Below are 24,553 nucleotides of genomic sequence, written 5' to 3'. Positions count from 1 at the left end.
CTTTAAATTGCTGTACTGTACATCTCCATTTAAATATTTTATCTATATATATATATATATATATATATATATGTATATGTATATATATATATGTATATGTATATGTATATGTATATATATATATGTATATGTATATATATATATATATATGTATATGTCACTATGAAGATGTTGCAGTCTGAATGTGGAGATCTTGCTCAGGAGTATGGCTGCTGGAATAAACCATAGACTGTGTAAAAAATATCAAACAAACAGACTGGAATGTCATCGGTGTCTAATTCAGTAGGTCACAATGTACCAAAACGTTTTGCAACAGAAAACAAAATTATTTTTGGACACATTCAGGTAAAACGTTTCAAAACGTTTTCTCCCATTCTGTGCCTACCGAATCAACCCAGGGCCCAGTGGTCAGTTTCTTCTGCTCAGTCTTTGTTCAGGGCAAGTGTCACTGTCTTTCAGACTTGGAGGCTCCTCTGCAGCGGTGGAGTCTCTGTGGCTTTGCCGCACTCTCATTATCGTGTACACACCTCTCAGAAAGAAAATGACAGCGATGGCTGAGAAGTAGCTTCCATAAATGATGAACTGCAGGGAAGAGTGGAGAGAGGTATGTTTTTTTCCCCCTTATTCTTCAGTTGTAGGGCTAGCAAGCAGGTATTTTTATCCTGTGACACTTGAACTGTTAACTCACCTGTGGGATGATGCCCAAGCCCAGCCCCCTGCCATCCACCACAACAGATGTGATGATAGTCTGAAGGACCAAAGCCCCAAAGTTGTTTGCTCCAAAGATCAGTGCATATCTCTCCATAGAGAGATCAGTAGCAATTTGGAACCTGGAAGGAAAGAGGGCACATGTTTTTCCCTCTACCAAATATTTAAGGTTAATTGTTTTACATTTCAGATCTAAAAAGGTTTCCACGTCCCAGGCCATTTAGTTTTTTAAAGATCCAGCTATATCCCACAATCTAAAATGAATAGATAAACACCATGGGGCTGATTCAGACCTAAGTTATGCGAACGCAAATGGAACATTACTCTCTACTCCACATTTTGCAGCCAGGTATTCGTTCAGAGATTCTGGTTTGACAGAGGTATGTCTACAGATATCCTTTTGACCTTTGCTTCATTCCCTCATAATTCCACCACCACGCATGATGAAACAATGAATGGCGTCGAGCAACCTGTCTGTTCTGAGAAACGTCATTTTTTTCCCAATAGAAATAAACCATTCTCCATGCACTAATTTTACAAATTGATAAGCTCTAGGTAAATGAGTAAGTTGTTTAGATAAGGGGATTGTAAATATATTTTGCCCTCTGATTGCTGGAGACAAATGTGAAACCAGTCATATGCCAGAAAACTAGGATATATCAATTTTCCCACTGATGCTTATGAAATGCTGGTATTATAACCTGCAGGGATGCAATTTGGAGACTCAAACTATCGGCATCTGTAGACATGCGCATATGACAGTATAGTGACAAACCTACCAAGTTGATTTATGATTTCTAGAATGTTTTAATTATACGCCCTGACTTTTCACTGTATTTGTTTACAATTTGTATTGTGTTAAATATTTGCCACAGTCGGTAGCCATCGTTATACCAATACATTTATAACTCCCTTTATTGTTAGTTTCTTTACATTTTACATCATTCCATTGTTCTTTTACCATTCATCTGTCACATTTGTGTGGTTGTTCCTGAGGTTCGCTAGTAATAGTGGACCATATTAGGCTAACGTATTACAATTAAGTAGCCTATTTGAATCATTATGGGACGCAGACCACGTAGCCGTTTAAACCCGGTGCATGGTTCACAACGACTGGACCCTTTGTCATCACAGTTCCATGATTATTGGGGATTATTAAGGATACAAGATCAGAGTATATATATTTTTTTAATTTACCAATTGGTGCTGAAAAGGAGACCAATACGAGTGTATTTACAAGGCTTTCTTTCATTGATCCCTAATATTCTGAATGTTCTCTCCATATTATACTCTAGTGACTCTGGAGAGAATTGAAATTAAAGCTACCCCAAATTTAAAGGGATGGCATTAGATAAATGTACTGAAAGCCGCATTGAATGAAAACTCCACGAGAAAAAGTTTGGCCTGCAAGTAGGAGGGTTTTCAGCGTATGCAAGGGAACCACGCCTGCAAAGCCAGCATAAGGTAAGTCTGAATAGCAACTATTAAGAAAGGCGTAGTAGTTTGAATCGGGCACCATGTAATTATCTTTTCCATTAATTTGGGCATGAGATGTTTAACTAGATCTATCTACATAACCAATGGTGTGGGATGGGCACTCATATTGACATTAGACAACTTTGGAGGTATGAAAACATCTGATTTCGGAGTGTAAGGTCCCTGTAACATGTGTCCCTTTAACAATTGACCATCAAAAGGGCATTTCTAAATGTGAAATAAGGCATATTGTTCTTCAGACGGCAGCAGTTCTTAATGTATCATTACTGTATTTGCACTCACATGGCTATGGTGATAAGCAGAATGTAGAGGCACTTGAAGACAATGTAGCCAGCGTAGCAGGCCCAGATGTTGGCTGTGAAAGTCATCGTGAAAAGGGCTGCAGCTCCCAGGCCAGAGAATGAACCCAGAGCCAACTCTCCCCACTGGGCCCAATCCACCTGGGTGAAACCAATACCATAGGCTGTTGCTGCTCCTGCAAGAAACACAGTGCTCTGAGCCCTAACATTTTACATGATGTTGCTATATACCTTTGTGAGGGGGGTGGCAGGTAGCCTAGTGGTTAGAGCGTTGGACTGGATGAATGACGATGCCTGACCTTTCACATTCAGATCAAAAGATGGCGGACATAGCCATTTACAACCTTAGTAATGTGTCCAATAGTCTATGGCTTGACAGGTTGCAAGATCGAATCCCCAAGCTGACAAGGTAAAAAACTGTCTCTCTGCCCCTTAACTAGGCAAGTCAGTTAAGAACAAATTCTTATTTTCAATGACGGCCTAGGAACAGTTCCTAGGCCGTCCTAGGTCCTGGATACCATTGGCAGGAAGCCAGGCGGTGTCAGAGGAAGGCCCTAAAAGCTGCCAAAGACTCCAACCACCCTAGTCATAGACTGTTCTCTCTGCTACTGCACAGCAAGCGGTACCGGTTTTCTAGGTCCAAGAGGCTACCTCCAAGCCATAAGACTCCTGAACAGCTAATCAAATGGCTGCCCAGACTATTTGCATTGCCCCCCCCCCTTCTACGCTGTTGCTACTCTGTTATTATCTATGTATAGTCACTTTAATAACTACCTACATGTACATATTACCTCCACTAACCGGTGCCTCCCTCCGCACATCGACTCTGTGCCGCTATGTTAACTAACTTTGCCTCCCTGGGAAATTCTGGCCTGGCCGCGGGGCGTGGGTCGCAGTCAGAGCCGACTCGTACTGCGCACACAACGTTTCATGGCGGCGCCAGGAAATGGGTCTAAAGCGTTTTTGGCTACTCACCAAATAGGTTGGACACAGCTTCCACCCCTCCATTGTAGACTGTGAAGTTCTGGGATGGCTCTACGTGCTGCCACAGCACCTGAACATAGTTGACTGTCTGGTTATAGCCACAGGTGGCAAGTGCCCACCACACTGACCAGTACAGCAGCTCCCTGGTAGAGTAACACTGGAGGAAGTCTCTCCACAGCTGGATAAGAACCTGGCTGCAGCTCCTAGTTCTCACTGGCTCCTCAGGGGACTCTGCCATTTCCCCATCACCTGCACACATGCCCTCTCTTCCTAGGGCCTCTGGTAGTTCTTGGGCGTCCAGTTCTTCTACATTTCCAGTTTCATGCCTCTCCTGACTCCGATGGAAGAACATGCTTCTCTGTGGCATGGGCAGGATGAGGGAAGTCACCAGGGCGATGAAGAGCAACACCAAGGTAAGTACCAGGATGTTGTTGTAGGACATGAGGTTGAAACTGACCAGCAACTGTCCCAGCACAGATCCCATTGTGTAGCCTAGCAGCTGTACACTACGGCAGTAGGATGTAGCTTTGCGGTAGTGTTTCAGCTCCGCTATGCTGTAGATGTATGAAAAGTAGGCCACCTCGCTGGCTGTCACCACGGCGTAGGCAAACTGCATTGCCTGCATGGCTGCCACTCCCTGCAACCAGAGCAGCATTGCCGTGGTAACAAAGAGGTTGATGCACTGGAACACCACGACGGGCTTGTAGCGCAGCCAATCGGTGAGCAGGAAGACGGGCACCAGCACAGCCAGGTAGGAGTATGTCCACACAGGGAAAATCTCATTGGTCACCTGAGGTAAATGGTAATGATGTCAAAGACTGGTGGTGTGTTCATATTGGTAAGTATTGAGAAATTAATTCCCGAGTCGGAAAACCCACTAAATGACCCTCCAAATCTGAGTTCCAAGTGGGAAACTCAGACCAGAATGAATGACGATGCCTGACCTTTCACATTCAGATCAAAAGATGGCGGACATAGCCATTTACAACCTTAGTAATGTGTCCAATAGTCTATGGCTTGACACATTGTCAACGTAAGCAAGCTAACTCATTTATTAGCAACATTATCTTGCTTAGCCATCTAGTTTCTCATTAGTTTAATAGTTTTTTAGATTTCAAGCACTCAAATGCATTCATGATGACATCCAGAGTTCACCAATTGGGAGCTATGAGTTCCCAAAAAGCATTGGAACGCGTCATCAGTGGACCCTACCAAGAATACTTTCTTTATATTTCTTCACGTCATTCAATACATTGCACTTTTTTTATCAAGCAGGCAATAAAGGTATCATAACACCTGGTACATTGACTCACAATGATTAGGGTAACACTTTAACACATTGACACAGTCCTAACCATGTCATATGTTGTAACTTGTCATGACACATACAGCATCTTTAGACCTGTTGTGACATACAGTGGGGCAAAAAAATATTTAGTTAGCCACCAATTGTGCAAGTTCTCCCACTTAAAGATGAGAGGTCTAATTTTCATCATAGGTACACTTCAACTATGACAGACAAAATGAGAGAAAAAAATCCAGAAAATCACATTGTAGGATTTTTTTATGAATTTATTTGCAAATTATGGTGGAAAATAAGTATTTGGTCACCTACAAACAAGCAAGATTTCTGGCTCTCACAGACCTGTAACTTCTTTAAGAGGCTCCTCTGTCCTCCACTTGTTACCTGTATTTAAACTTGTTTGAACTTGTTATCAGCATAAAAGGCACCTGTCCACAACCTCAAACAGTCACACTCCAAACTTCACTATGGCCAAGACCAAAGAGCTGTCAAAGGACACCAGAAACAAAATCTGCAGTGCCAGACGTGTCCCCCTGCTTAAGCCAGTACATGTTCAGGCCCGTCTGAAGTTTGCTAGAGAGTATTTGGATGATCCAGAAGAAGATTGGGGGAATGTCATATGGTCAGATGAAACCAAAATATAACTTTTTGGTAAAAACTCAACTTGTTGTGTTTGGAGGACAAAGAATGCTGAGTTGCATCCAAAGAACATCATACCTACTGTGAAGCATGGGGGTGGAAACATCATGCTTTGGGGCTGTTTTTCTGCAAAGGGACCAGGACGACTGATCCGTGTAAAGGAAAGAATGAATGGGGCCATGTATCGTGAGATTTTGAGTGAAAACCTCCTTCCATCAGCAAGGGCAATGAAGATGAAACGTGGCTGGGTCTTTCAGCATGACAATGATCCCAAACACACTGCCCGGGCAACGAAGGAGTGGCTTCGTAAGAAGCATTTCAAGGTCCTGGAGTGGCCTAGCCAGTCTCCAGATCTCAACCCCATAGAAAGTCTTCTAGAGGAGATCTGCATGGAGGAATGGGCCAGCAACAGTGTGTGAAAACCTTGTGAAGACTTACAGAAAACGTTTGACATCTGTCATTGCCAACAAAGGGCATATAACAAAGTATTGAGAAACTTTTGTTATTGACCAAATACTTATTTTCCACCATAATTTGCAAATAAATGAATTAAAAGTCCTACAATGTGATTATCTGGATTTTTTTAAACATTTTTTATCTGGAAGTGTACCTATGATGAAAATTACAGGCCTCATCTTTTTAAGTGGGAGAACTTGCACAATTGGTGGCTGACTAAATACTTTTTTGCCCCACTGTATATTGCATTATTTTATGGCTGGTTATGACGCCTACACAAGTGTCAACCTACCACACAAGGTAAAACATTGCATTTCCTTGTCATAGCCTACTTGTCAAAAGTATGCCCCTTGTTATATAATATTTTCTGAAATTGACCATATTAAATTACCATTGTAATTGCTCACAAATTGATGTCAGACATGCACCTACCACAATGCTCTGTTGCTGATGACTGGACTGAATGCAGGAGCAGATTTCAGGAGAAGTATTGATGACTCTTTTTGATTGACTGACATAAGGGCATGTACGTGATAGGCCTATCTGGCTTATATGATTATGTTGGTCATAATGCTTCTAGGCAGTGTCAAAGTGTATTTTCTTAGTCCAAGTAAAGTGACACAGGAGGGTCAAAAGGCTTCTTGACAGTGTATTTTAGTTCAAATCGATGAAAAAAGCATGACAGTGAACAGAATTCATTACAACAACAACAAATTACTTAAGAAACAAACTTTCAAATGAGAGGATACTTCTTGGCTGGGAAAAAAACATTGTTTTGACACACTTATGTAGTTGTCAATATATTCACAACTGGTCACACAATATATGGGTCATGACAGTGTTATGGCCATATTATGACAGGTTGTTGTTACAAGTTATGTCAGCTGTTATGACATTAAGACATGGTTATGACCGTATCATAACATGTTATGACGCTGGGTGTCAACTAAAGGGTTCCCGTGATTAGAAATACAGTAGATTGGTATGGTATTGGTTGAGATTATAAATATAAATCAATTGCTTGACAAAGAACCCAATGCTCCCTCTGACAGAGCTCCAGAGCTCCTCTGTGGAGATGGTTATCCTTCTGGAAGGTTCTCCCGTCTCTGCAGCACTCCAGCAATCAGGCCTTTTTGGTAGAGGGGCCAGACGGAATCCACTCCTCAGTAAAATGCACATAACAGCTCGCTTGGAGTTTGCCAAAAAGGTACCTAAAGGACTCTGACCACGAGAAACAAATTGGTCTAATGAAATCAAGATGGAACTCTTTGGCCTGAATGCCAAGCGTCACATCTGGAGGAAACCTGGCACCATCCCTACGATGAAGCATGGTGGTGGCAGCAGGATCGAGGGAAAGATGAACAGAGCAAACTACAGAGAGATCCTTGATGAGAACCTGCTCCAGAGTGCTCAGGACCTCAGACTGTGGCGAAGGTTCACCTTCCAACAGGACAACGACCCTAAGCACACAGCCAAGACAACGCAGGAGTGGCTTTGGGACAAGTCTCTAAATGTCCTTGAGTGGTACGGCAACTGCTCCGCCCACAACCGTAAGGCTCTCCAGAGGGTAGTGAGGTCTGCACAACGCATCACCGGGGGCAAACTACCTGCCCTCCAGGACACCTACACCACCCGATGTCACAGGAAGGCCATAAAGGTCATCAAGGACAACAACCACCCGAGCCACTGCCTGTTCACCCCACTATCATCCAGAAGGCGAGGTCAGTACAGGTGCATCAAAGCTGGGACCGAGAGACTGAAAAACAGCTTCTATCTCAAGGCCATCAGACTGTTAAACAGCCACCACTAAAATTGAGTGGCTGCTGCCAACACACTGACTCAACTCCAGCCACTTTAATAATGGGAATTGATGGGAAATGATGTCAAATATATCACTAGCCACTTTAAACAATGCTACCTAATATAATGTTTACATACCCTACATTATTCATCTCATATGTATATGTATATACTGTACTCTATATCATCTACTGCATCTTTATGTAATACATGTATCACTAGCCACCTAACTATGCCACTTTGTTTACATACTCATCTCATATGTAAATACTGCACTCAATACCATCTACTGTATCTTAGCCTATGCCGCGCTGTACCATCACTCATTCATATCTTTATGTACATATTCTTTATCCCCTTACACTTGTGTCTATAAGGTAGTAGTTTTGGAATTGTTAGCTAGATTACTTGTTGATTATTACTGCATTGTCGGAACTAGAAGCACAAGCATTTCGCTACACTCGCATTAACATCTGCTAACCATGTGTATGTGACAAATAAAATTTGATTTGATTTGAGTGGCGAAGCCAGAGACCGGACTTGAACCCAATCGAACATCTCTGGAGAGACCTGAAAACAGCTATGCAGCAATGCTCCCCACCCTACCTGACAGAGCTTGAGAGGATCTGCAGAGAAGAATGGGAGAAACTCCCCAAGTACACCTGTGCCAAGCTTGTAGCGTCATACCCAAGAAAACTCGAGGCTGTAATCGCTGCCAAAGGTGCTTCAACAAAGTACTGAGTAAAGGGTCTGAATACTTATGATATTTCCTTTTTTTATACATTTGCAAAAAAATTCAAAACTGTTTTTGCTTTTTCATTATGGAGTATTGTTTGTAGATTGACGGAATAAAAAATAATAATTGAATCCATTTTAGAATAAGGCTAACGTTACAAAATGTGGAAAAAAGTCAAGGGGTCTGAATACTTTCTAAATGTACCGTATGTAACAAGCTGTGGGATTAATGTGACACTCTTCAAGAGTAAAAAATAAATAAGGGTAATTGCAAAATGTTATGATTTGAAACTGATATTTGGATAAAATTCACAACAAATATTTCCATTTTATCTTATGAATTTCATATTGACCAAAAACTCTAAATTGACCAACATTAATATACAAGGCTGGGAAAAGGTATTTGCCCACTTTCTAATGAATCTTATTAGATCTTCAACCAAAACCTAATATTAGATAAAGGAAACGTGTGAACAAATAACACAACAATTGCATACTTATTTAATTTATTTCATAAACAAAGTTATGTAACACCCAATGCCCCTGTGCAGTGTTATAGTGCAGCGCTTATGCAGGTTGAGGAGTAATGCTGGGAAAGGTACTTTCTTGTATACGGGAGCCTCAGAGTGGAATGTGTAGCCTTTTCCCATAAAAACGATGTCCTCTCTGGGCAGCTTTAAAAGTAAAGTTAAACACTTGTATTCTGTGCCCATATGAATGTACCCTACGATGTAACTGCAATGATCAGATGTTTTTATGTTTTATTATCTAGCTGTCATACTGTGTTCAACCGTGCTTGATCTTAGCCATCGTGTTTCAAGAGGACCACAATTGAAATAAGTCCCAAACTTTGTGTGTTATCCTATTTTATTCATGTGCATGTATGGCTTTTTTCAAGATGTATGGGTCCTTGATTTTTTTTAAATGGTCAAATTAATAACAAACTAAACTCAAGACCGGTCGGTCGGGTAAAAAACTTTATCAGCTTCCACTCAATGTAGGAGTGTACCTTTTGTAAAACACAAAGGGCCAGTGGTGTAGAGGTGGGTATACACAGGTAAAAGCCGTATACCCCCTTTTCTTTTTTAGTGGGCATTGCTTATACTCACTACTTAATCTTTACCGATGCTTGTCAAAGTAGTATGGTGGAGGTATACGATTTATCAATTGTGTAGTACAATAGAGAAAGCATGCACAAAGTAGCCTACACGATCGCAAAGCACGTGAAATACAGTGTATTCACATGCGCGCTGCACACAGCCTAGTTTCAACGGAATATAATCTGTAGGCAGCAAGAGTGTGCAGCTCCCAAATGGTTTTGGCATGGAGCAGCTCACAGAAGATTGACATCGGTAGCTGGTAGGGTAGGAAAGACGTTTCAACTTATATTTACACAACTACTAACTAAGGCAACAATAGGTATGTAAACCAGGTATTGAAAACGTTTAGTCCAAAGTGTTGGTTAGTAGGCTATTTGCAATTTGTCGTCATGTACTGTTTGCATCAGGGGCGTAGACATGGATGAGCCTGGGGGACAGAGGCCCACCCACTGAGGAGCCAGGCCCTGACAGGCCCACCCAATCAGATTGATGTGGTTTAAGCATTGCTGTGGACTCTTAGACCATGAAATGTTTGTATTTTCTCTATTAACAAAGTGTGGTTTTTAGAGTGGAAATCTGAAAAATATACAGGAAAACTCATAAATAAAAAAAAACGGAAAACCTACAATATTTCACAAAGGGTGCCTTTCTTTCGCTGGGTGGGCCGTTTGGGAACGTTTTGGCAAAATTAGAGTATACCTACTTCTCCAGGCACCACTGCATATGGCCGATGGAAAGACAACAGTCACACACAGCATGATGTTAAAGGAAAGGCAGTCCATAAACTCGGACATAATAAGCCAGTAGGTACCAATCATAAGAATGCAAAAATACAACCATTAAGTATTTATTTCCCAATCTAATGTTACTATATAACTATTACTTCCCATTGCAAAAAAAAAAGAGGTTATATTTGACTTACGCTCCATGACGTACACTAAGGAAGAAATTGTTGGCTGAATAGATGGATGCAGTTCAATGCATGAATAATAGAATTCACCATTACATTTCTTGGTCGTCTACATTTTTTTGCTATCAGGTTGTAAATCACAGCTGGCCTGGAACATTGTTTGTTGCCTGCATTCGGCATGCACTGTTTCAGTTTCAATGACTGAATAGTCTGGACAAAAATGGACGAATGTAACTAAGGCAGTGTTGCCAATTTAGCGACTTTGTCGCTATATTTAGCAAGTATTCAGACCCCTTTAGCGACACATTTTTTTAAAATCGACTAGGGACAACTCTAGTGACTTTTTCTCGTGTTATTGGAGACTTTTGACGTGAAAGCACATCTTTCTTACGCTTCTCAATGAGCAGCGGGTGCTGTCGTGGCCCCCCGTCCCGTCCCGTCCCAAAGCACTCACAGGCATCTCAGTCCTCACGCAGCAGTCCCTCCCAGCTGCAGGCAGAGCAGGAGATGTTCACCCCTCCATGTCCAGACTTCAAATGAATCGCGCATGCGGGAAGCCACAGCAGGCTGATCCCTCCCTGGCTTACATTCAGGGAGGGATGTAAAATGTTCTTTGTCTAAAATAAATCACTGCACAAAAATAAATCACTGCATTTGACTCACACTGCCTCAGACACTTACTCACCTTGTCAACTGTGTGTGTGTGCCTCTCTGTGACATAAGCTAAACCTCTAGCTGTCTATCTCATCATGTTTCAGTCTAAAATGTACACCGAAAGGAGTGGAAATCAAACCCTGAACTCAAAAGGCTGGTTGAAGCCGTTTATTGATAAGGTACTTTAGTGACACCAAGCAGACAATTATATCAACATTTCTGGGGCTTTTTGAGTTGGAGGGAGGAGATGCCAAATCTATTGTGGCTTTCCTCGAGAAGTGTTGTCTTAAAAAAGAGAAACTCCTGGGGATAGGGACTGACAATGCCTCTGTTATGACGGGGATTAACAATGGGGTCCATAAAGTGCTTGAAGGAGGAGTATGGCCTCGTATCTGGTTCTTATTCGCTGTGTGTGCCACTCTCTGCAGCTTGCTCATTTGTAGTTCTAAACATATTTGGGGTGTTTTTTACTCACTTTTTGTCTCTCCCGTGACGTTATTCCTCTCTCCTACAGCATCCATCACAATTACATGCACATGGCCAAATATGCAAATTAACTGATGCCATCATTTAGCGACTTTTAGGACCGCCAATAGCTGTGAGGAGTTGGCAACACTGAACTAAGGCTGGGAATGTCAATAAAATCAAACGAGCAAGGGCAAGTCAGTTATAATGTGGCTAATAGGCTAGCGTATCTATTTATGTAGCAAGCTAAAAACACAGAGCCTAACGTTAGGCCGATATCTAGCTAGCTGCTAGGAGGATGTAATGTCAAGCCATTGGAGGAGTGGGTAACAGACATTTTTCGGTGTTATACACAGCTAGAGATGCAGGTGTCATTTGGTTAGCTAGCAAGAACTTGAATGACTGTTATACAGTTAGCATATCTCTTGCATTCACAAATTCACTCTGGCTATCTATTCCGATTTCAGAGCATTCTCCTCAGTCTGAGTGTGCCAGAGTGCAGAACAACTGATGAATTTACGAACGCGCAACAACTAATGAACATGACTGGTGTCCGTAAACATAGGCACAAAAAAAAGTAATAGTTTGTGAAGAACGCTCTAGATAACAAGTAAACAGCCTAACCAGCTCTGCTACGGCGACTACAATGGTCAGAGTGAGGTGTTCTCTCATTTGTGTCGAAGTAGCAAGCTAGCCAACTTTAGCCAGTTAGCTTGGATGCTTGTCTGGGACAAGCATGCATTGGCAGGCAAGCTGCAGAAAGATGAGGCTACAATTCAAATCAAATATACATTTTCATGGTTGTTTGAGCAATAGGACTGTAATAGGACTCCCATGGTGTTTTACATACTTGCAGAAATCCATTCAAGTGTTTTTTTGTGGCTTTTGGCAAATGCGTTCTAATGATCTAAATTCCTGCTGTTGCAACAGCCTGCAAACACAAAGTCCAGTTCAAAGTGAATGATGGCAGGCCCGTGTGGCAAATTACTTGTTTGTATAAAGGTCTACTGTAGCTCTGAATGGCTTAAACGCACAGGTCTGTGTAGACTCCGGTCCTGGACAAGAGATGTTTTTATTTGGTTTTATTTTGTGCAGTGTCTATTAATTGCTATATATTGCTATAGAATTTTCAATTTTTTTTTACAACATTTTTATTTACAATGACGGCCTACCCCGGACAAACACTCTCCTAACCCGGACGATGCTGGGCTAATTGTGTGCCGCCCCATAGGACTCCCGATCACGGCCGGTCGTGATACAGCCGGGGATCGAACCAGGGTCTGTAGTGATGCCTCTAGCACTGAGATGCAGTGCCTCAGACCGCTGTGCCACTCGTGCCCCAAAATGCCTTCATTTCCATAATTCCCCAAAATTCTAAGAATTTATGAAAAGGTGAAAATGACCATCTCTAAGTGATCAATTGTCACAATAAAATAAAAAAATATCATATTCCTGGGGGTGTATATGAATGGATTTGAATAAGAGTCCATTTAGCTAAAAATGCTGTCAGTTCCACTTGAAATGCAACAATGTTTCACACACAAGTTATTTTTAAAGAGATGGCAAACAACAGCAAGCACATTGAATTCAAAAACACAGTTCCACTCACCAGATGATGATCATTTGAAACTTAACTTGTTGAAAGTTAGAATCTAACAAATTAGCACCAACTTCCTTTTTGATAACATCTGCTGCATCTCCTGCAAACTAGCCAACAAAAAAGCTAGCAAGACTGTGGGAAAACTACTGTTCACTATTGTGCAGTGACCTGTTGACCTCCATACGTTTTTGTAAAAACGGTCCCACTCATTAACTCAAAATGTGATTGGTTGATTCCACTGTCACTACAACATTTTGCCCTAAAACAGTTGAATGGCAGATGCCTTATCTAACTTCTGATGGCCTAGCCAGTGGCTGAATTAACTAGCTAGATTTATCTTCCCAGAGACCAGCAAAGAAAAATCTTTCAGTGTTAACTCTTTCCTTTCCAACAAAAACTGAAGACTATAAGAAAAGGAGGACTGAGCACACCCCCATTCTTATCAACGGGGCTGTAGTGGAGCAGTTTGAGAGCTTCAAGTTCCTTGGTGTCCACATCACCAACAAACTATCATGGTCCAAACACACCAAGACAGTCGTGAAGAAGGCACAACAAAGCTTATTCCCCCTCAGGACACTGAAAAATTTTGGCATGGGTCCTCAGATCCTCAAAAAGTTATACAGCTGCACCATCGAGAGCATCCTGACTGGTTGCATCACTGCCTGGTATGGCAACTGCTCGGCCTCCGACCGCAAGGTACTACAGAGGGTAGTGCGTACAGCCCAGTACATCACTGGGGCAAAGCTTCCTACCATCCAGGACCTCTATACCAGGCAGTGTCAGAAGAATGCCCTAAAAATTGTCAAAGATTCCAGCCCCCCAATCATAGACTGTTCTCTCTGCTACCACATGGCAAGCGATACCGGAGCGCCAAGACTAGGTCCAAAATGCTTCTTAACTGCTTCTAACCCCAAGCCAATAGACTCTTGAACAGCTAATCAAATGGCTACCCAGACTATTTGTATTGTCTCCTCACCCCCTCTTTTAAGCTGCTGCTACTCATTGTTTATCTATGCATACTCACTTTAACTCTACCTACATGTACATATTACCTCAATTATCTCGACTAACCTGTGCCCCCACGCATTGACTCTGTACCGGTACCCCCTGTATATAGCGTCACTACTGTTATTTTACTGCTGCTCTTTAATTATTTGTTATTTTAATTTACATTTAAATTTTTCTTAACTGCATTGTTGGTTTAGGGCTTGCAAGTAAGAATTTCACTTTAAGGTCTACACCTGTTGTATTCGGGGCATTTGACAAATACAATTTTATTTGATTTGAGATTAAATCAGAACATCATTGAAAATAATAATAATATAATCATTATTTTTATATTCTAATCATTATTTCAGAAATCTTCAGCTTTCTCTGAAGGCGTAGAAGGCCCATTGTTGCCCACTGCAGAGTGGCTTCTCTCAGCATGCATTTCTTCACTGTTCTCAATGTCTGAAGAATCGATATGTTGTTCCAAATACAGTGGGCATAATGGGAACCATGTCATCCCAAAAGTTTTACCTTTGACTCATCTGTCCATGGAACATTCTTCCAAGAGTCTTGATGATCGTCCAGGTGCTTACAGGTACTTTTTGGCAAAAACTACAGTCAACTTTTTGGATGAGATGGGTCCCATTATGTCTGGCGAAAGCCAAACACTGCATTCCACAGTAAGAACCTCATACCAACGGTCAAGCATGGTGATGGTAGTGTGATAGTTTGGGGATACTTTTCTGCCTCAGGACCCAGACATATTGCCTTAATAGAAGGAACCATGAATTCTGCTCTGCATCAGAGAATTCTACAGGAGAATGTCAGGCCATTTGTCTGTGAGCTGAAACTGAAGCGCAGCTGGGTCCTGCAGCAAGACAATGATCCTAAACACACAATCAAGTGTACATGGTTAAAATGGTTCAAAAGTAACACATTTTAAGTTTTGTAATGGCCTAGTCAAGTCCAGACCTAATACCAATTGAGATGTTGTGTCAGGACTTCAAACAAGCAGTCGCTGAGTTAAGGCAGTTCTGCGTGCGAGAGTTGGCCAAAAATCCTCCACAGCGATGTGGGAGACTGATCAACAACTACAGGAAGCAGTTATTTAAGTCATTGCAGCTAAAGGTGACACAACCAGTTACTGAGTGTAAGAGGGAGATTAATTTTTCACACAGGGGAATTGGGTGTTGCATAACTTTCTTAATTAAATGAATAAAATAAGTATAATTTTTTTTTATTTGTAAACTCTGGTTCCCTTTATCTAATATTAGGTTTTGGTTGAAGATCTGACAACATTCAGTATCAAAAATATGCAACAAAAAAATATATATACTATAGGCTATTTATATTAATACTCAAAAGTATGAGTTTGACCTTTTCTTTTTTCTAAGGTATTCTCTTAGTTGTACTGCTAAACCTGATGTAAAGAAGTGACATTTTATATAATCATGTGAATATGTCTAAATACCATATAAGGTAACTAACCCCCGCATAGGAGCCTATACTTTTCTAAATCTTGTGAGAAAATACAATAATTCTTATCATCAACTATACAAATTAAAAATGGAGAACGTTCCAAAGGTCAAACATAAAAAAAAGATAGGCTGCTAGGATATTTACTTTAGGGTCTCAAAAAAAATGTTTTGGTCAATAAAACCAATGATAATTGATGAATTTAAACAAACTTCTTAGGCATGTAGAGACACTAATCAAGCATTAGTATATTGAATAACATTCCATTATCAGGCTGTTACAACTGAACCTGTGTTACTTTGTTCCATGGTCTCCTCATAGATATAGTGCTGTCCAAAATCTCAAAAGTGCGGGAATGACAACATTTTATTGACATTTTAGTACTGTAGTAGCTTACCTTTTCCACTGTCAGGTTTTTGTCTGGACCTGTCAGGTAAGGTATGAGGAAAGGTTCTATAGGTTTCACAGTACTGAAAAACCCATAGATGCACAGCAGAGTGGTGGGATAGCCCCATCCTGCCCTCCACTGCTTCAAAGCCTCCAGCCTCACAGATCCAAAGAGATAGTCACCAGTGTCACCACACAACTTCATGACTTTCACGTGCTGAGGTTCTGCTGCTTTACCTGCTCAGATGAGTCTGCTCTTTCATGCCACATATGCTGGAGTTTACCTGCTCAGATTTAACTGTGTTACCTGTCCAGGCTAATCGGCTCCCTACTATAATACTGTAGTAGTAGCGTACTAGTCTCAGGTTGTGTGTGTAATCAATGAGCTCTGTCTGTCAATCAACAACTTGCTCAAAGGGCACTGCTTCTGGTCCACTCACATGTTCCTTCTAGAACTGAGACATGAGCTCAATAAATAAAACAAATAAATAATACCTGCACATCAGCTGTACACCTTATCTTTTTTAGTTTACTTATAGAGTAGTTGGAGTAGGCTAAATCATGCTTCTGCAACATGTACCCAATGGACAAAACTGCTTTAAGTGTTGTTTCTACGTCACAAACATGTGAGATCAAATAGTGACTAAAGTTCAGGGCAGGGTACTGTGCAGAGGCTGGCTAGTGGTGACTATTTAACAGTCTGATGGCCTTGAGATATAAGATGTTTTTCAGTCTCTTGGTCCCAGCTTTGGTCCTTGATGATCTTCTTGGCCTTCCTGTGACATCGGGTGCTATAGATGTCCTAGAGGGCAGGCAGTGTGCCCCCGGTGATGCATTTGGCAGACTGCACCACCTTTTGGAGAGCCCTGCGGTTGTGGACCGTGCAGTTAGCGTGCCAGGCGGGGATGCAGCCCGACCAGGATGTTCTCAATGGTGCATGTGTAGAACTTTATGAAGGTCTTTGGTGCCAAGCCAAATTTCTTCAGCCTCTTGAGGCCTCTAGCGCCTTCTACACCACACTGTCTGTGTGGGTGGACCATTTCAGATTGTCAGTGGTTTGTACCCGAGGAACATACATTTTTATTTTGATTATAAATACAAGAATACAGAGCAGCATGACATTCTATTTTAAAGTAGATGTTTGGTGAGACACCTAGTCCCACCCAGTTTTGGACAGATGAATGTCTATGGTCAGAACCGGTCAGATGAAAACACTTATACTTTGGGTTCTTCTTTTTGTTCCACTGCATGTTCAAGCTTGCAGTGGTGTACACATGGTTGGGCTTGGAGGCTCCTCTGCAGCGGTGGAGTCTCTGTGGCTTTGCCGCACTCTCATTATCGTGTACACACCTCTCAGAAAGAAAATGACAGCGATGGCTGAGAAGTAGCTTCCATAAATGATGAACTGCAAGGAAGAGTGGAAAAGCATTAAGCTTATTTTTCAGTTACACAGTTCAGATAAAAAAATATATGTTTTGAATTAGCCAGATATTTAACGCTGTTTCTTTGGACAAACATCAAGGACAGTTCATAACATCCAAGGCAAAAGTCCAAGGTACCTATTCATAATGTTGGATAATGACATTGTTGGATGGAATTGCACCATTGGGGGTTGTGGTGGAAGAGTCGGGGTCTAATGGTTTGTAGGAACTTGCCTCCTTTGACACTTGAAACTTTAACTCACCTGTGGGATGATGCCCAAGCCCAGCCCCCTGCCATCCACCACAACAGATGTGATGATAGTCTGAAGGACCAAAGACCCAAAGTTGTTTGCTCCAAAGATCAGTGCATATCTCTCCATAGAGAGATCAGTAGCAATTTGGAACCTGGGAGGAAATGGTTTATTATTGTCAAATAATCATTCAAGTTTGGCAGCTACATTTCTCTAATGGCAGTAATTCACAAACTCACATGGCAAATGTGATAAGCAGCATGTAGAGGCCCTTAAAGGCAACATAGCCGGCATAGCAGACCCAGATGTTGTCAGTGAAGGTCATGATGAACAGGGCTGCAGCACCCAGGCCAGAGATGGAGCCCAGGAACAACTCTCCCCACTGGGCCCAGTCCACCTGGATGAAACCAATGCCATAGGCCGTTGCTGCACCTGTAAGACACACGCATGATGTAATAAACTTACCAATAAGTAATTACATATTAGTAGTATGACTGCAGATTGACTGTTGGTGATGATTGATTATTAATGCCAGACAAACATCTACAAATACCTGATGGTCATGTGAACTCGAACAGTTGATGCTTCGCTACTCACCAAACAGATTGGACACAGCTTCCACCCCTCCGTTATAGACTTGGACTTTCTGGGATGGCTGTATGTGTGCCCATAACACCTGTACATAGTTAATTGCCTGGTTGTAGCCGCAGGTAGCCAGTACCCACCATAATGACCAGTACAGAAGTGCCCTGGTTGAGTAGCACTGGAGAAAGTCTCTCCACAGCAGCAAAAATATCTGGCTGCAGCCCCTAGCCCTCACTGGCCCCTCAGTGGACACATCACCTGTGCACATGTCCCCTCCTTCTGGGGTTTGTGGTGGGTCACTTTGACTCCGATGGAAGAACATGCTTCTCTGTGGCATGGGCAGGAAGAGGGAAGTCACCAGGGCGATGGAGATCAACACCAGGGTAAGTACCAGGATGTTGTTGTAGGACATGAGGTTGAAACTGACCAGCAACTGTCCCAGCACAGAGCCCACCGTGTAGCCTAGCAGCTGTACACTACGGCAGTAGGATGTAGCCTTTCGGTAGTATTTCAGGTCCACTATGCTGTAGATGTATGAGAAGTAGGCCACCTCACAGGCCGACTTCACGCCGTAGAAGAACTGCATCGCCTTAAAGACTGCCACCTCCTGCACCAATAGCATCATCGCCCAGGTTATGAAGAGGTTGATGCACTGAAACACCACGACGGGCTTGTAGCGCAGCCAATCGGTGAGCAGAAAGACTGGCACCATCACAGCCAGGTAGGAGTATGTCCACACAGGGTAGATCTCGTTGGTCACCTGGTTTAGAGTGCAACACTGCTGTCTGTTTGGGAGGTTGCAACATTACAGAACATTCAGATAGAAAATGTATTGATTGTTGCGACCTTAACGCAACACCTAGCGAGCAACGCAGCAACCTCATCAAGAGATTCAGATCTCTTGCCGTAAAGGCTAAGGTGTTGGGTTGACAGCCGCAAGGTCACAAGTTCAAACCCTGGTCCTCACTAGTTCCTGACCTCACTACATCCGTTGCGGCCATCAAAAACGTGGGGGCAAGAATGGGGTAATGTAGCGAGCACAATTCAACACCTAGCAACCTCATCAAGAGGTTTGGATCTCTTGGGATAAATAAAGTGTTGGGTTGACAGTCTTATGGTCCTGTGTTTTAAGGTTAAAGCCCAGGCTGGGACTACCCCCTGATTCGCTACAGTATTGTGTAAAACAGAAATGATTGTCATAGAATCAGGAATCGTGTCCACTCTGTTTATTACTTTGTTTTGTTCTGAACATTTCCCTTCACTGAATACACCCCCTGGTTTCAAGAGCGTTTTCTTCCTTGCTTTTCCTTTTCTTTATCAAGTTGGTAGGTAGTAAAGTGGTCATAAACATGGTTGTGTTACTCATAAAGTTGTAAAGGCTCGGATTTAAAAAATATATTTAAAAAATGGGTACACTCCTCTAAAGAGAGTATAAGAGTATGAAGACAAGGCATGGAAATGTTTGTCCTGTAGTTTACTGTACCTGTTCCACCGTCAGGTTTTTGTCTGGACCGGTCAGGTAAGGGTAGATGAAGGGTACGAGAGGTTTCACAGTACTGAAGAACCCATAGACGCACAGCATAGTCGTGGGATAGCCCCATCCTGCCTTCCACCGCTTCACAGCATCCATCTTCACAGATCCACAAATAGCGATAGCCACTACTATCACCCATGCACGTTTTTATACTTCATACGAACAGCAGGTTTATTGCTTTACCTGCTAAGGTTAGTCTGCTCTCTCACACGACTCTTAATCCAGCCTGTGTCTCCTCCCCATATGGAAGTCACCTCGGGTTGTTTGTGTAATCAGTGAGCTCAGTCTGTCAATCAACAACCTGCTCAATAAATGTATGTGATACCTAAAACGCTAGATAGATAATGCACAATTAACATGGCCATGACTATCAATTGAACACACCTTATCTTTTGGATGACTTAAAGAGAAGTTGGACAAAACAATGCTTACGCAACATTGGTTTTATTTTTATTATAAATACAAGTATGTAACACCATGAAATTCAATGTTAGGGTGAACTCCTGAAGACTCCTTGCCCCCCAGGTTCTGATAGTCTATTGTCTGTGGTCAGGACAGAACCGGTCTGAGGAGGGCACCTCCACTTTGGTTTTGTCTTTCTGCTCCTAGTCCATTGCCTGTTTAAGCCTGCAGTGGTGTGCACAGACTGTGTACATCCCTCGGATCAGGAAAAGCTCAGATATTGCTGCATAGTAGCTGCCATAGATGACGAACTGGAGAAAGATCAATTTGATTAGACGGGTCAAGAACAGTAAAAATGTGGTAAGAATTATCCACCAGGTGTCACTCTCTCTTCACTTTTGGCAACTTGTGCAGTGATCCGATAAAAGAATGGGCCCTTTCTAGCTCTGGATTGTGCAACCATACCTGCGTGACAATGTCTAGCCCCAGTGCAGTTTCCTCAACAACGATGGCTGTGAGAATGGTCTGCAGCAAGAGGGCGACAAAAGTGTTGGTTGACCTCTCCATAGCACGCCATGGAGAGGTTGGCTGCATTCTGGAATCTGTAAGGACAAAACAGATAACACTTTGTCCTGAATATTTTGTGCAGTTCTGATGAATGTCTATGGAATACGTGGAAGGTGTATTAAATAAATATAGCAGAGCTCATTGAAGTATGGCCTAGAGAGTATTCAGCATTTCCTAAGTGAGGCCTGGAAGACAAGGCCGCATGAGGCCGCATCAGCAGCATGAGGCCTTGAAGATGATGTTGCCAGCATAGCTTGCCCAAATTTTGCTGGTGAGCCCAATCAGAAACACGGCCCCTGCCCCCACCGGAGAGAACACCCTCAGTGACAGCTCCCCCCAGACATTCCAGCTCACCTTTACATGACCCACACAAAAGGCTGTGGCTGCACCTATGGGACAACAACAGTGAATTAGTTCCTTTTTAGATCCTGATTAAACACTTGTAAACTGTTTAAATACTTGTAAACTGCATCCTTCCTTCCTCCCTTCCTTGAAGCAATCATTGATCCAACACTGTTGGCTGGGTTAAAGCATAGGATTCAATACATGGCTTTCATCAATCAATTAATCAAATGCATTTATAAAGCCCCTTTTACATCAGATATTGTCACAAAGTGCTTATACAGAAGCCCAGCCTAAACCCCCAAAGAGCAAGCAATGCAGATGTAGAAGCACGGTGGCTAGTAAAAACTCACTAGAAAGGCAGGAACCTAAGAAGAAACCTAGAGAGGAACCAGGCTCTGAGGGGTGGCCACTCGTCTTCTGGCTGTGTCGGGTGGAGATTATAAGAGTACATGGCCATTAAGGCCAGATCGTTCTTCAAGATGTTGAAAATGCATTCATATCAGATCAGTGGATACTCCTAGCAAGTGTAACGGATGTGAAACGGCTAGCTTAGTTAGCGTGGGCGCTAAATAGCGTTTCAATCAGTGACGTCACTTGCTCTGAGACCTTGAAGTAGTAGTTCCCCTTGCTCTGCAAGGGCCGTGGCTTTTGTGGCGCGATGGGTAACGATGCTTCGAGGGTGACTGTTGATGTGTGCAGAAGGTCCCTAGTTCGCGCCCGGGTATGGGCGAGGGGACGGTCTAAATTTGTACTGTTACACAAGGACGGATGCAAAATTTGAAGAATTCAAACAGGACCCTCATCGTATTCCTAGGGACAGTGTTCCTACCATCATTTATAGGACAGTATAATGTCTCTATCCCTGAACACAAAGGATCGAAGACAGGGCTTTGATTTAATTAAAGGGATACTTCGGGATTTTGGCAATGAGGCCCTTTATCCACTTCCCCAGAGTCAGATTGACTTTTTACAATAAGTCACTATCTCTCAAACCCGAGCTATCAGCAATAATCAGAAAAATTGTTTCCCAAGCTATCACTTTAATTAAAGCAATTACTCTTCTCTGCGTGCAGAGCCCAACTTGGACCAAAGCGAAGATGACCATGGAACTACTTTGCCTTAAGCCAATCGAAACACATTACCCATTTAATCATGGAGCACATATAAATCAGATTGTGAGACCAACATTCAGCTGTGTCCTGGCAATTTGGGAGTTTTATTAGTCTATTTTTATTGAGTAATAAAAAAATATTAGCATTGTAAAATTTTATCTCAATATAAAATTCACCAACCGGTAAACCCCAAAGCACAGTTACTCCACTGAACAAACACACAGCTCCTGTGCCTCCACTGCACTCACTTCATCCCCCACCTGGATCTGGGCACTCAGGTCCAGGACAGCCTTCTCCCCCCTGAAGAACATCCCACGCTGGGGAATGGGTAGCAAGACAGAGATGAGGAATGCAACGCTGAGGATCCCCAGGGAGATGGCGTTGAGGTACAAGTAGTCCAGCCCTGCCAGGGAGACCAGCAACAGGCCTAGGGTGGCCCCTAGGGTGGAGCCTGTCAGTATGGCACTGCGGAGGTAGCCGGTGGCCCGCTAGTACCTCGCTGGAGGGATCACACTGTAGATGTAGGAGAAGTAGGCCACCTCCATGGAGGTCACCACAGCATAGTTGATGTGCAGAAAGGTCATGGGCGAAGCAGAGCAGGACATAGTTGGTGACCAGGAAGAGGCCCTGGACCACGATTACCGGCTTGTACCTCAGGAGGTCTGTCAGCAGGAAGATGGGGAAGAGGACGGCCAGGTAGGACTACGTCCAGATGGGGAACGGGTAGTTGGTCACCTGAGGAGGTGATTAATTTATCAGTAGATCTAGTCAATATCCACAGGGATACTGAATAGTCATACCGATCCTCTATATGAAGCAAAAAAAGAACATAGCCCATTGTATACAGTAGCACATATGCTATTTATACAAAAGTATGTGGACTCACCATCAAATTAGCGGATTTGCTATTTCACCCACACCCGTTTCTGACAGGTGTTAAAAATTGAGCACACAGCCATGCAATCTCCATAAACACTGGCAGTAGAATGGCCTTACTGAAGAGCTCAGTGACTTTCAACATGGCACTGTCATAGGATGCCACCTTTCCAGTAAGTGTTTAAATTCCTGCTCTGCTAGAGCTGCCCCAGTCAACTGTAAGTGCTGTTATTGTGAAGTGGAAACGTCTAGGAGCAACAACGGCTCAGCCGCGAAGTGGTAGGGCACACAAGCTTAGAGAATGGGACCGCCTAGTGATGAAACTGTCCTCGTTTGCAACACTCACTACCGAGTTCCAAACTGCCTCTGGAAGCAACATCAGCACAATAACTGTTTGTCAGGAGCTTCATGAAATGGGTTTCCATGGCCGAGAAGCAGCACACAAGCCTAAGATCACCATGCGCAATGCCAAGCGGTTCTCTTGGAGTTGTGTAAAGTTTGCCACCATTGGAGTCTGGGGCAGTGGAAATGCTTCTCCGGAGTGATGAATCACGCTTCACCATCTGGTAGTCCGAAGGACTAATCTGGGTTTGGAGGATGCCAGGAGAATGCTACCTGCCCGAGTGCTTAGTGCCAACTGTAAAGTTTGGTGGAGGAGGAACAATGGTCTTGGGCTGTTTTTCATGGTTTGGGCTAGGCCCCTTAGTTCCAGTGAAGGGAAATCTTATCGCTACAGCATACACTGACATTCTAGACAATTCTGTGCTTCCATCTTTGTGACAACAGTTTGAGGAAGGCCCTTTTCTGTTTCAGCATGACAATGCCCCCTTGCATAAATCGAGGTCTATACAGACATGGTTTGGCGAGTGTGGAAGAACTTGACTGGCCTGCACAGAGTCCTGATCTCAACCCCATCGAATACCTTTGGGATGAATTGGAACGCCGACTGCGAGCCAGGCCTAATTGCCCAACAACAGTGTCTCAACCTTACTAAATGCTTTTGTGACTAAATGGAAGTCCCTGCAGCAATGTTCCAACATCTAATGGAAAGCCTTCCCATAAGAGTGGAGACTGTAGCAGCAAAGGGGGGACCAACTCCATATTAATGCCCCTGATTTTGGAATGAGATGTTCGACGAGCAGGTGTCCACATACTTTTGGTCATGTAGTGTATTTCATTCTATCATTATAGTGTGTATCATTTACTTTCTTATCACAACCTTGTTAACAAATCCCATCAGAATTGATCATGTGTGGCATACAGCTTTCTGCTGCTGGTTACTTTACCACCTCCTCAGAGATGTTCTTGTATGGTCCAATAAGGTATGTTGTTAGGAAGGGCTCAGCTGGTCTGCAGTTAGTGAAGAACACATTGAGCGACAGAACGAACGGCTGTGGGAAACGCCCAGCCAGTGGACTTTAGCTTGGCCCAGCAACACATCCTGGTAGCCTACGCCT

The 24,553-nt window shown here is 42.9% G+C and overlaps 2 protein-coding genes and 1 pseudogene across 2 annotated transcripts; all 3 read right to left on the bottom strand.

Annotated features, from left to right (window-relative positions):
* Positions 1-257: 257 nt before the first annotated feature.
* On the bottom strand, positions 258-16,453 carry LOC110503745 (thiamine transporter 2). The gene is made up of 5 exons (XM_021582243.3): positions 16,014-16,453; positions 3,480-4,278; positions 2,488-2,680; positions 689-830; positions 258-582 (listed from the first exon to the last, which is right to left on the bottom strand). Exons 1-5 carry the CDS (start codon positions 16,206-16,208, stop codon positions 409-411), a joined length of 1,503 nt encoding a protein of 500 aa, XP_021437918.3. The 5' UTR covers positions 16,209-16,453; the 3' UTR covers positions 258-408.
* Positions 16,454-16,505: 52 nt separating this feature from the next.
* On the bottom strand, positions 16,506-20,039 carry LOC110503746 (thiamine transporter 1). Its single transcript, XM_021582244.3, has 5 exons — positions 19,744-20,039; positions 18,273-19,020; positions 17,915-18,107; positions 17,688-17,829; positions 16,506-17,408 (listed from the first exon to the last, which is right to left on the bottom strand). The coding sequence occupies exons 1-5, from the start codon at positions 19,888-19,890 to the stop codon at positions 17,256-17,258; spliced, it is 1,383 nt and encodes a 460-aa protein (XP_021437919.3). The 5' UTR covers positions 19,891-20,039; the 3' UTR covers positions 16,506-17,255.
* A 2,381-nt stretch (positions 20,040-22,420) lies between these two features.
* LOC110503321 (thiamine transporter 2-like) lies at positions 22,421-24,536 on the bottom strand (annotated as a pseudogene).
* Positions 24,537-24,553: the final 17 nt, after the last annotated feature.

The sequence above is a fragment of the Oncorhynchus mykiss genome, chromosome 24 (assembly GCF_057628025.1).
Source record: "Oncorhynchus mykiss isolate SJ-2025 chromosome 24, ASM5762802v1, whole genome shotgun sequence".
Lineage (NCBI taxonomy): Eukaryota > Metazoa > Chordata > Actinopteri > Salmoniformes > Salmonidae > Oncorhynchus > Oncorhynchus mykiss.
This window is presented reverse-complemented; position numbering and strand designations above follow the sequence as displayed.

Bases quoted from the DNA above. Each gene is read 5' to 3' on its own strand.
- LOC110503745 (XM_021582243.3), bottom strand. From the start codon at position 16,208: ATGAAGTTGTGTGGTGACACTGGTGACTATCTCTTTGGATCTGTGAGG. The intron at 4,279-16,013 runs GTAAGCTACTAC...CATTTACCTCAG, and splicing joins AAAACCTGACAGTGGAAAAG to GTGACCAATGAGATTTTCCC. The intron at 583-688 runs GTGAGTTAACAG...TCTTCCCTGCAG, and splicing joins GCTTGGGCATCATCCCACAG to TTCATCATTTATGGAAGCTA.
- LOC110503746 (XM_021582244.3), bottom strand. From the start codon at position 19,890: ATGGATGCTGTGAAGCGGTGGAAGGCAGGATGGGGCTATCCCACGACT. The intron at 19,021-19,743 runs GTACAGTAAACT...ACTCTAAACCAG, and splicing joins AAAACCTGACGGTGGAACAG to GTGACCAACGAGATCTACCC. The intron at 18,108-18,272 runs GTGAGTAGCGAA...TGTGTCTTACAG, and splicing joins AGCTGTGTCCAATCTGTTTG to GTGCAGCAACGGCCTATGGC.